Raw genomic sequence first — 12,728 nt, forward strand, 5'->3', positions numbered from 1 at the left:
CGTCTATAAGAGAAGCTGGAGAACAAAATGAGTGAGGGAATGTTCTCACTTTTATCTTATGCAGGGACTGTAACCAAATGCAACTGTCCTGGAAATGTTGCTGCAGAAAGCAGAGTTCAGCAGAGACCTCACCCTTTTCTCTCTTGGTCTGTCTCCCTGTCCATCTGTTTATCTCTCTCTACTCCATGGGGATTATGGAGTTGTATCAAGGGAACCACAGGACAAAGGCCATACCTAAGCTCAGGACTTAGTGCACAAGAAGACAGGGAGAAGCCAGTTCTGGAGGATCTCCGACCTTTTAATCCTACCTAATGTTTGGAAGACAATCATGTGACGAGTTACTGAACCAGGGCCTGTGACTCTTGCTATTCACTTCGGCTTTATTCAGTCTGTCAAGTTAACTTCTAGTATGCTTATCTTTTTTTTTTTTACATTTGTTTTTAATCCATCTAAATTTATTTTAGACACTGTTGAGAGCTATGGGTCCAATTTTATATTCTTGCAGATGGAGAACCAGTTGTGCCAGCACTGTGTGATCATCTCCCAGTAAAAAGTAAATGCAGATTTTTCTGTTTTATGCTACATTTCCCTCTATCCTGGTGTCTACTTCTAAAATTTTACTTTATTCCAGTTATCAACTTGTCTTGAGTCTAGTTTCACAGAGATAGCAGTGATTTCATAGTAGTTAAAAACTGTATTATGGGTTGAAGTGATACCACAGTGGGAGGGTATTTGTGTTGCATGCAGCCAACTCGAGTTCGATCCTCAGCATCGAATACATTCCCCACCCCCCCAGCCTGCCAGGAGAGATTCCTGAGCACAGAGCTGGGAGTAACCCCTGAGTGTCTCTGGGTGTGAACCTCCAAAAAGCTATATTAAAGGCGCTTTGTTCTTGCTATGGCTCCACCCCCCTTTTTAAAAACTGTTTTGGCAATTTCCAGCCATTGATTCTTTGACATGAAATTTAAGATGACTTTGTTTTCCCCCTTAGAAATAAGCCTTAACTCCTGGGCATTTTATTTCAGGAGAATGGTGATGGTGTCATGATATTTTCCATCCCCAAACCTTGATTCCCATTTATTCAGATCTGGTTTTATGTGTTTTAATAATACAACCATCTTTATAGATCTTTTTATAGGAGATCACACACCAGTCTTGTAAAATGCACTGCAAAGAATTTTACAGTGTTTGTTGCCGCTGTGGCGGAATATTTCTTGGGCTTCCAAAGAGCCTAATAATTACTTTTAAATGACATATAACAAGTGTCAGGCATTATTCTAAGACATTCCCCCACCCTCTTGTTTCATTCTCAGGCATCTACAAGCTAAAAACTAGGGGGATTTTAAACAAAAGAGAATTGAAGCACAGAGAAATTAATTTGTTCAAGCATGTGACTTAGCCAGGAGAGGTTACTTGCAACTCAGCTAATAAATCTGAACTTTATTATTTGGAACTGAAGCAGAGTTCATTTAGATCTAGATTCCTCCTCCCTCACTATTATGCTATACTACCCCTGACGTCTATATATTTATATTGTATTCATCCAACTACTAATTTTCTTTGAATCTCTTATTTTATTTCCAGAGACATCTGGTTTTTGTATATATACAATCAATCATAAATTTAACAAAAGCACTCATTTTAGCATTTTATAAATACACATATCAACTGTATAATTTCTTCTCTGACTGCAATTACTAAACTGTCTAAAACAATTTTCGATCGCAATTGTCAGAGTACATCTTACAAGCCTTTCAGATGTTCTGGATTTTAATTGAAATGGTATTAAGGAGCTTGCCATTTGATTCATAATTTTTCTTATCACACACATTTATGTGGGTTTTTTCCCCCCTTCTTATTTTACTTAGAGATGTTTATTTGAATAAGGCACAGTTTAAATTTTTATCCAAAACTGTTCGTCATTTATCGATCACATCACGTGTTCTGGCTTTGATTTATTCATCCAATTATGTTCATAGATTTATTATCATTGACATATCCACATAGATTATCAGCAAAGATTAGTAGCTACTTGGTTTTTAATTTGATGTGGCACATTTCTGTTTCATTCACTGCTAGATGAAAATATTTAGAATTCCACAATATACTAAGGTACAAGGAAGATCTTGATAGCTTCTCTTTCATATAACTTAAATTTATTTTTGTTATTAAAGCTATGCCAACTTCACAGTGAGAATCACAATGTTTTCAAGTCTCCCTCCCTCTTTCTGGTGTTGAAAAGCTTTTGAATACAGGCTTAATTATTCTTTGAAGATTATGCAAAATTCACCTAAGTACCTACCTTTTACTTTAAAATATTATTCCTTTTAATCATCTTTCTAATCTCTTCAGAGAAAATGGCTTTTGTCTAGCTTTCTTCCTAATCTGAAATCAGTTAGTTTTAATGGTATTTTCCTAAGAAACCATCAGATTTTGCTAAGAAAATATCTTCTAGACTTAAAAAAAATTCTATCCTATAAAATGAGTGGGGAGGGGAGGAGAGACACAGTTAAGTGGCCCAGCTAAGATAGGGGGTTTACAGCAATTTGGTGAATTTTGCAAAATAATGGCAACAGATATTCATGAATACTCATCAAATTGCTCCCCTCCCACTAATAATTTATTTGTTTGTTTCGTGGCCACACCCAGTGGTGCTCTGGGGTTATTCTGGGCTCTGCACTCAGAAAACATTAGCAGGTTTAGACAACCCGGGATAGACAGCCTTAGACAGCCTGGGATAGAAAACAGTTTGGTCGAATGCAAGGCAAATGCCCTACCTACTGTATCTTCACTCTGGCCCCAATAATTAGTTTTTCTTTACTGTATGGCTGCAAAGATATCACTAATGTCCGTCTACTATAACTCTCTTCCACATGAACCATGTTTTTCTCCCTTCTTCCTCCAGTTGGGTCTGGCTCAACTCAATCAAGCCTCTTGGAAATATTTCCTGGATACAACTTCCTATACACTTCTAGTTGCCCCATCATCATCCTTTGAGGACACTTTCACAATATACAGAAGTCACTGGCAACTGTGCTCAGTGTTTCCCTCTCTCTCCCAGTGAGTTTCTTGCAGCTGATATAGCTTCTGGAATTGTACCCAAGAGGGTTTGTCTGAATTCCGAAACACCCTGAAAAAGTCAGAGAGATGGACACTAACTTCTTTGCATTCAAGATCCCTGGATTGAAAGTCATTTTTTTTTTCTTCAGTGGACATATTTCACTGTCTTTTGGCTGTCTTGGATGCAGCAAAGAAGTTTCTTTAGTCTGATTTTGATTTCCTTGTAAGGTACCAGAGAAGCTATTGATTTTCTTCTCTCTAAAATCCTGTAAAAATGCTTTTATTCCTACAGTGAAAGAACTGTTTCTGGATAAGTTTATGATTGTGTGTGTGTGTGTGTGTGTGTTTACATTTCACCAGAAACTTCACATTTTCTTTTGAATTATCCCTCCTGTTTGGCTTTAAAAACCATTTATTTTGACGTTTATGACTGACTCCCCCCTCTTCAATTCAATCAATGCCTTTATTTTCTAGTCTATACATGGTCGACTTAGCCCCTCTCACCCTTAGAATTTGTTTGTTATTGTTGGTGACATGATCGTTGCGAGATCTTATGGGTGTCCTTGTTCCCAGAATTGGCAGAGAAATGGCAGCTGAGGACATCTTTTGAGCCACTATCATGGCAATTTAAAAAAAACATTGATTATCTAAGAGCCTATTCCTTGTGTTCTATCAAAGAGAGTTACCTGGATAAAGAAAGACCTTGAAGCTGGAATATTTGTAAAAACCAAAAACCAACCAAGATGATGGAGACTCAGGATCTATCCCTTGATAGGGGTACAGTCAGGAGAAAATGGGATTCAGGTGTTGATATTAGCATAAATGACAATGAAACTGATGATGGCCAAGGTAGTTAGGGGGAAGAAGGAGAGGAGATGGCGTGGGGAAAGGGCACCAGGATTGGGCCCTTGTCAGAGACCAATATGAAATTCAGCAGGACATACCAGTCTTATGTGGCAAGAGTACATAACCTAAGGCATTGGCTAGCCCCAGAGCCCTAAGAAATATCACAGTTTCCTATCAGGCATACATTCCAGGAAGCTTGTTAGGTCCTTGAAACATCACTAACCCTGAGGTGTTCCTGCGCCCCTTATATAAAGGTGGCATGTAAAGATTACCTGTAAGATGACCTCTGTAATGAGGGCTTTTTATCCTGCCTTCTCTCCACCCCCTGTAAAAATTGTGCTTAAAAGAGCCTGTACCAATCAATAAAGTGAGACCTTGATAAGGCACTTTACTTGGTCTCCGTCTCTTCTTTCCCCCCATTCTATTTTCAGGCTGGGATCCCTCTATACCCACGAAAATAACCTGTTCTGCAGGCACGACAGACCCTCCGGAAGAGAGTACAAATATTTTAGAGCTAAAGTGCAGAAGCATGACAATCCTGAGATTCAAAGGGTTTGTTTAGACAAGTCCAGAGGGTCCTACATAGAAGTCAGTGCATGCCTGTCTCTACCCTTTCAGCTGCCTCCTTCCCTTCTCGGCCAATTTATTTTCTGGCCTGATTTCAGATTGATAAACTTTTCTTGGTTTTGGGAGGGTATTTTTGAGCCACACCTGGCTGTGAACAGGGTTTACTCCTGGCTCTGTGCTTTGGGATCATGCCTGGTAGAGTGCAAGGGATCATATAAGGTCAGCATTGGAAATCCATCTGGGGTCAGCTGCCTACAAGGCAAGCAAGTTACCCTCTACCCTCTCTTTCTTGCTCACGAGTATACATACATTTATGTATATATATAATAAATTAATATATAATATATAATTTTATTTTTATATTTATAGGATATGTAAAATTAATTTATATATTAATTTAATATACACATACAGTTTAATATCTGATATATAAAATATATAAATCTATATTTAATTTAAATTTAATATATAAATTTTAAAAAGGCACCCCTCCCCACTGCTGAATCCTCTGTAAAGGAGGAATAAATGGGAATTTTGCCTTTAGCATCTTAAAATTCTAAAACTCCCAACTCTTGTCCTTAATAGCCTACCCAACCCTCAGGGTGAGAACCAGCTCCATGATCAGCACTTCCCATGCTCCCGATTCTGTGAGCCAAGCTGTGATGTTTTGCAGAATCACCAGGTTTTCAATAACCCCCCCTTCAAGCCCACCTGCCTCTCGGAGCTGAGGACCTTTCCTGTGTGGTCCCCACACAGGACAGGCGCGGACTGCGGAGGAGGGCAGAGAGATCGGTGCTTTTTCTTTTATCACCGCCCTGAAAGTGTGGGGGTGAGTTCTGGCAGCTGTCACCTACGACACGTGTCCCAGGCGTGACGGGATAGATTCTCTTCAAAGACAAATCAAAGAAAACTAGACTCCAAGAATGCAAACCGAGTTCCAGTGACCCCCAACGCCCTCGCACCCACCGGGACCTCCACAGCTGCTAAAGAAGAACAGCTACTTCCAACACCCCATAAACCACATGAAGAACCTCAACGAGAGAGGGAGGAAGAGAGAGAGAGAAAGAAGAGAAAAGAGAGAAGAGAGAGAGAGAGAGACAGAGAGATACACAAAGAGAGAGAATTCAGTCCCTTTTTCCCTTTTTCTCTCCACTTCAACAGAACTGGAAAGAGCTTGGTAAATGTCTCAGAGGTTCAAGCATGTATAATGCTGCGAGTTTGATCCCTGGCCCATTGCCCCTGAGAACTACAGGATTCCCCAAGCACAACTAGATGTGGGCCCTATAATTTTTTTTAATCATATGAAATTAATCATTGTCTCCAGACAGTTAAGGAAAGCTACTCTCCTCCCAAAATGATTAAAATCAGGCCTGATAAATAAATAGGTTGTCAGACCGATCCCTACCGCAAATCAAAATGTTTGATTCTAGGCCTGAACTCTCGCACCAGAGCCTGCCAAAGGGGCCACCTCAGCCTCCTGCAGCTAAATTGCATCTTCTGTTTCAAGGCACGAAACACAAGCAAGGCCAACAGGCTCTATCAAAGATCTGTGGACCAGCAAAAGCGGCATAAGCTTTTGGTCACATTTCCCAAGAAGAGCTCTTTTGGTTCCTCTGTCTTTTTTCCATCTTTTATTTTTACTGGGGTTGGTGGGGGGCATGATTGTACGAGCTATGGCAGGAAGCACGTTTGTCAATTAAATTCTGGATCCCACAGCATCGTTGTGGTCAGGGAGGGAGGGGGAAAAAAAAAAGAACATGTGTCAGATGCAAATATAAGGAAAGCCAGGGAGACTTTTTTATTCCATGGATCTAGGAAACAAAATCTGATCATAGAACTCACTCCTCTCACTCCTGTGACCCAGAGGGAGTCACTGGGGAGAAATGGAACTTGCAATATCTCCTTCTTCCTCAGCCTCAATGCCTCACCTCCAACTGCCTTTGCTCAGGCTTTGGACACACAGAGGGTTAACAGACTGGCAGGTAGGAGAAGACCCAAGATGGTCTAAAATTGTGCAAAAGTCTACCGGCTCCATAAAATCTGGAAATCTAGAAGCTGCCATAGGGATCTCTTTTTCCCCCAATGATGTCCACAGGACTGCAAGCCCTAAGCACCCCTTGGCTGCCAGGAACAGTCCTTGCCTGTTTTCAGTCCCCCCAAGATTTCTGCAGCTGTCAAGGGAAGAGGGGGTCCTAAGCCTATTGCAGTTTTTCCTTTTCCTTTCACTTCTGCTCTTTCAGCTTTTCTTGCTCTGTTCCCTCCACTCCTCCTGCCCTTCAGTGGGACCTTCTACTCTTCTCTCCCACATACCCTCTGCTCCTTTGGGGGTCTCAGGCTTGCAGCTTGCTGTAGGATGGAACTGTGTGGCCCCCTTAACAACTCTGGTGGTGGGGATTCTACAGATGGTGCAGCCCTTTTGTAAGCCACAGTCTGCACTAGATTAAGGCTGCCCAGGAGGTGACAATCTCTGCCTGCTATTTTTACCCTGTGTAAGCCAGCTTGCTGCTCCTGCCAAGATGCAATGCTAACTTGGGGGTGCAGGGGAGTCCCCCAGTGCAGAAGACCACATGTGCCATTTTGGGTTTTCTTCGAATACAATCCACAACATTTTATCTCCACCCTAGGAAGCCAGAGAACAGTTTTTTTTTTTTTTACCCAAACCAAGACTTCATACTGGTCCTGATAGCATGCTGGCCCCAAGGGCTCCATTTTGAAGAGGTTGCAAAAATGTATCCTGACTAGGGCTGGAGCACAACAGGGAGGGTATTTGCCTTGCATGCAGCCTACCCGGGTTCAGTCCCCAGCATCCCATATGGTCCCCCAAGTCTGCCAGGAGTAATTTCTGAGTGCAGAGCCAGGAGTAATGTTTGAGCACTACCAAGTGTAGCACCAAACCAAACCAAACCAAACAAAAAAAGTTCTCTGACAATCTACATTAGCTGTATGAACATTGTGAAAGAAATGTGAAGGGTGAACACTGGCAATAAGACAAAGGCCCTGGAAATAGCAAGAGTGTCTATGTGGAATGCATACTCTATATCATCCCTGGAAAAAAACTTGAGTAAATATTAAGCAATTATGTTCCCTCCAATAGAACTTGATGCCTGGGATTGATAAGGTCTGCTTTGGCAGTGGGGAGAAAGAAGGGAGAACTCTCTCTTAAGTAAATTGAATGAAGTTTCTTTGACAGTCACTAAATGGGGTCAGCAAATACAATTTTAGTCTATTTAAGAGATCTTGTTCATGACCCAGAGAAGAAAAGAACTGAGAAAAACTTTCCAACACTACAATGGTTTTCCACATGATGATTTGACTTAAATTGGTTCCTGTTCAATCACAAATTTCTAGTTACACTGGAAGGCAGTTGGGAAAAGACAAGACACTCTCCATTAGTGAAGGTTACTTATCCTCACACCTTCTTTATGTTAGCTGAGGTCCCAGGGAAGTTGTTACTAGTTGCCAGTTTGGCCATAGTGGAAGGCCATTATGGAAGAAGGAAAATAGCACAATGGACACTCATGCTGTAATGCATGCCCATCTTAAAGCAAGTAAATATGTGGGTTCAGGATTGTGAAGTCAAGATGTAGAAGTTCTTCTACTACTACTGAGAGAAGCAGATAGATAACAGACTGAGAGGAACATGGTCAGCAATGGCAAGGGGAAAGACCCAATCAGCTGGAGTCTATTACTGGAAACAAGGTGGTCAAAAAAACCCAGTAAATGTCCCAGATTATACATGTGAAAGAAACCAGAACCTTACATACCAAACTTTTGCAAGAAAAGACAGATGGTAGAATGGAGTGAGCTGACTGCAGGTTGACTGGCTGAAGGAGAGGAATTCTTAAGGCAGTCTGACTTCCTTAGACAAAGGAGTATCCTCAGTGACATCTCCTGATCTCCCTGGCATCATAGACCTCTAAAAACAATGTCTCTTTCATGAGCCTTCATAGAGTCCCGGGTCTCAACTGTACGCACAAACATCTGGGGTCATGTGCAAGAACCTAAATCTTTCTTTTAAAAACAAACAAACAAACAAAAAAACCCAAAAAAGTTATTTCTCTATCTCTAATCTAAAAGAAAATGATGGGCTCCTAATCTTCCTCAAAATCAGAGAATAGGGCTTCCCAACAATAATAACAACAACAAGAATGATAATAACAATAATAATTGTCCCTCTAAATGGGGAATAATGAGCTCTTTGGAGTAAACCAGCCAATCTGTACCTGGTTTTCAAGAACGAAGACCTACCTTGCCTGGAATATTCATCAGCTTCTCTGTGGACCAAATCTTTTGCTCGGTTTCCATAGAGCAGCCGCGAGGAATCATGATCAAAAGCTTTCAGGGTCTCACTGGAGCTGTAGGACTTCTGGGTAGGAACCCGGCAGTCCTCATTGTCAGCCGAAGAATTGGTGTAGCGCCGCTCTTTTTCTCGTCTGCTCTTGGTCAGGGAGCAGTAAGGCCGGCGCTCTTTGACATCCATTCCTTCCGTGCAAACATCAGACCTGCTGAGCACACGGGCAGCTCAGGGCGCAATTCTTCGTGAGCTCTCTGGCAAGAGAAAAGGATGGTAGGATGTCAACAGAGCAAACAGTCATCTCAATGGGATCATAGCTGCATTCTTTGGGGGGCAGGAAACACAGGGATACCAGAAATACAAGGATTCTTCTAGGACACCAATACACATCCAGCAAGACCATTTGGAAGATCAATGTCAGAAACCCTGGGTGACAGAGACTGAAGTTACACTCTGTAGGTACCTGTTTGGACTCATCTGATTGATTGACTTTTCAACATTCACCAAAAATTTAAGACTCAAAAATCACAGCAGAAACTGAACCGATGGGTTTCACTCTATACAATTTTTGTCTTGTAGCATTTTAATTTATTCACAAATAAATGACATTTTCCTTTTTCCTGACCCCAAATACGATTTTGGTTCTCTCTTGTTAAGCATAGGAGAAAATGTGGGTACCTTAAAATAGAAAATCAGCTATATTTATTTACTTTTTGGTTTGAGGGCCACACCTGGAGATGCTCAGGGGTTATTATACTCCTGGCTCTGAGCTCAGGAATCACTCCTGGAAGGTTGCAGGGGACCATCTGGGGATGCTAGGGATTGAAACCTGGGTTGGCTGTATGCAAGGCAAATGCTTTCTCAAATGACTGGACTGTCACTCTGGCCCCAGGCATTTTTAAAGTTTTGAAGACTTCCATCCAAGTTTTAGAACTTGGATGTCTTTAATTGTGGGAAACAATAGAAACCAGGTCTTTCCCCTATGCCCTTACTCCACACTGCTCAACATGTGATTTTCTTCTCTAGAAAATGAATTTAATCAGTGATCCTCTTTGAAGACAAGACAGAGATGATAGGACCAAGAACAAGTGCAAAAGAGTAAGCAAGTTGTGTTTCTTTGTGCAGCAACTATTTCCCTTGAATCTGTTCAATAAACAGGGAATAGGATGGGTCAAAAAAATCACTGTGTGTTACACAGGACTTTATCCCCATTGTTAATGGTCCCCTGATTTTGATGCTTTCTTACTTTCCCTTGACATCTGAACACTCCCAAAGGTATGTTCTATGTCTCTCCATACCTGCCACTTCCAATTCTTTCTTTTTTTGCTTTTGAATTGAGTAATTCCATCATCCACTGGCAGCCAATGATTCCCAGTGGTCCTGGACTTCTCTTCAGCGCTTCATCCCTGGGGATTGTGATGTCTTTTTAGAGAGTCCCCTGAGGATCCCATCAGAGTCTCCTGTATCCTCCGCTCACCCCCACTGCCATCATATAACCACTAGTCTTCAGTTGGTTCCTCATTGAATTTCATGAAATCTCACAATTGGTTTCATGTCTCCATCTTGGCTCAGCTTCCATCTAAATGGCCAACACATCTTGATTCTTTACACTCAGTGTGGCATCTTCTAGATCTATCTTTTGCTAACTTTTGCCTCGGAATCAACTAGAAAAAGTCATAGAGCTTCAGAACCTCTGCATAGAAAAAAGTTGGAATGGGGCCAGAGAGATAGCATGGAGGTAAGGCGTTTACCTTTCATGCAGAAGGTCATCGGTTCGAATCCCGGCGTCCTATATGGTCCCCCGTGCCTGCCAGGAGCGATTTCTGGATTTCTGAGCATGGAGCCAGAAAAAACCCTGAGCACTGCCGGGTGTGACCCAAAAACCAAAAAAACCCACAAAAACCACACAAAAAAAAAGAAAGAAAGAAAGAAAGAAAGAAAGAAAGAAAGAAAGAAAGAAAGAAAGAAAGAAAGAAAAAAAGTTGGAATGCCTTCCCTGCTTTCTCCTCCCCGACACATATTGTCAATGAGGGATTGGTTGTCTCACCATTGGGATGGGGAATCCAAATACTGCTGAAGTTGAGGTGTGCCATTAAAAGTATATCAAATTCTTGAAGGCAGATTGATAGTAAAGTGGATAGGGTGTTTGCCTTGCAAGCAGCCAATCTGGGCTGGCATCCCTAGAACCCCATAAAGTCCCCTGAGCCTTGCCAGAAGTAAGCCCTGAACACCATTGAGTGTCGCCCCAATGCCTCCCCTTCCAAAGTATACCAAGTCTTCAAAGAGAGTAGGTAGATGTTGGAAATATCACTTTAGATGAAATGATGTATTATAAGGCCCATCCTGAGAATAACATGGTTTCAGTGTACATTTTTGGTTTAGATTTATTTTTATTAACATTAAATAAAATGACATGAAATGAAATAATATTATTCAACAATCTGCAGTAGTTACAATTATTTTAGCTTTCCACAAAATGTGTCTTCTTGACTTTCAACCTTTTTCTTACTTTCCTAGATTTAATAGAAATTCATAACCATCAAGCCTGTGTTCTCTCTTGAACATAAATCTTGCTTGTTTATCTCTCTGTTTCTTTTCTTGCTTATTTCCACTCTGGAGAATCCTGTGATCTCTCTTGAGCATGTACTTCTTTCTCTCTTTCCCCTCACATCTTTCAAAATAAGTTTCAATAAAAAACTACCTTCCTTCACACATACATATAGTATTTTTCAATGACCTATTCTCATTAAATCCTCCACTTTTTTCTTTATAATTTCTCCAATATTTCTTAATAGACATTATTTTAATTTTCTTATTGTAGTTGTCCTTCCTGTTTAAAATAATAAATAATTTCTAGGCATAGTTATAGGCTATTTTTATATAAAATGATTAACAAAATAATAGATCAATTAGTTCTCTTTTATGCCAACAAACAAACTAAAACTGATGAAGATATTTATTAAATGATTACTATGTAGTAGGTTATATTCAATGGTTGAAGATATGGTAATGAATAAAATATCCCTCCTGTTATGAAGTGTATATTTAGTGGGTATATTAATATGCTTGAATTCATGAAGAATCTTGTTTCTAAAACAGTATTGATTGCTTTGAAGGAAAGGCCATATAAACTCTTCTATCTAAATGATCATCAAAAGCTTTTAATTGAACAGGTATTATAATTCGAACGCTTTTAGAAAACGAGCTTTGGGATTTGAAATAATTATCAAAGTTCCATTTCTTGCCTGAAGGTGACATTTATTTTAAAATAAGCGTTGCTATATGTATGCATTTCTGTACTTTGAAAATGGACTGCTTCAAGCAAATGAACATTGCATTTCTTCCCTGCTGTAATGCAGTTTTTGTTAGTCTTGCCAGTTATTGGTGAACTCTGGCTGGCTCTCCCATTACCTGTTTCAATAAATAAATTTGCCTGAAAGACAGCATAGGCATTTTACGTATTGCCCTAGGCTGATTTTAGGTTACCAAGAGAATATTCAGTAGAGATCATTGTGAGTGGAATTGTGTTCTACAAAATGATGTGTTGGAATTTTACTTTCTAGTACCCTTTTTAGGGTACACCCTTATAACATCCATAAAAGAGGTCTGCCCTTTTAGATGGCCCCTGATTAACTGTCATTGGGTGTCAGTTGCCAGAAGAATATAAAAGCCCCCACCTCAAATGTGGGGGTGTGGGTTGCTGTGAGTTGTTGGAGCTGGAGTTTGTGGGCTGCTGGCTGGTGGATTGTTACTGCTCCTGTGGTTGGTTTTTTATTTTTTATTTAATTAACTAATTAATAAATTTTAAAGATGTTGGCTTCATTTTCCCGACGGCTTTACCCTATTGCTTCTCCTGCCTGTTTTTTTTACTTGGCCCTGTATCTGGTCCCAAATCCATCTCTCTCTCTCTCTCTCTCTCCCCCCCTCTCTTCTCTCTCTCTCTCTCTCTCTCTCTCTCTCT

The 12,728-nt window shown here is 40.6% G+C and overlaps 1 protein-coding gene across 1 annotated transcript in view; it reads right to left on the reverse strand.

Moving 5' to 3' along the window:
* TENM3 (teneurin transmembrane protein 3) overlaps positions 1-12,728 on the reverse strand; it is a 745,099-nt gene that overhangs the window by 447,798 nt on the left and 284,573 nt on the right. The window contains 1 exon segment of the mRNA XM_049771415.1: positions 8,722-9,021. Within this exon segment, the coding sequence (XP_049627372.1) occupies positions 8,722-8,953 (232 nt within the window). The 5' untranslated portion in view covers positions 8,954-9,021.

Source organism: Suncus etruscus, chromosome 4 (genome assembly GCF_024139225.1).
Source record: "Suncus etruscus isolate mSunEtr1 chromosome 4, mSunEtr1.pri.cur, whole genome shotgun sequence".
NCBI classification, from domain to species: domain Eukaryota; kingdom Metazoa; phylum Chordata; class Mammalia; order Eulipotyphla; family Soricidae; genus Suncus; species Suncus etruscus.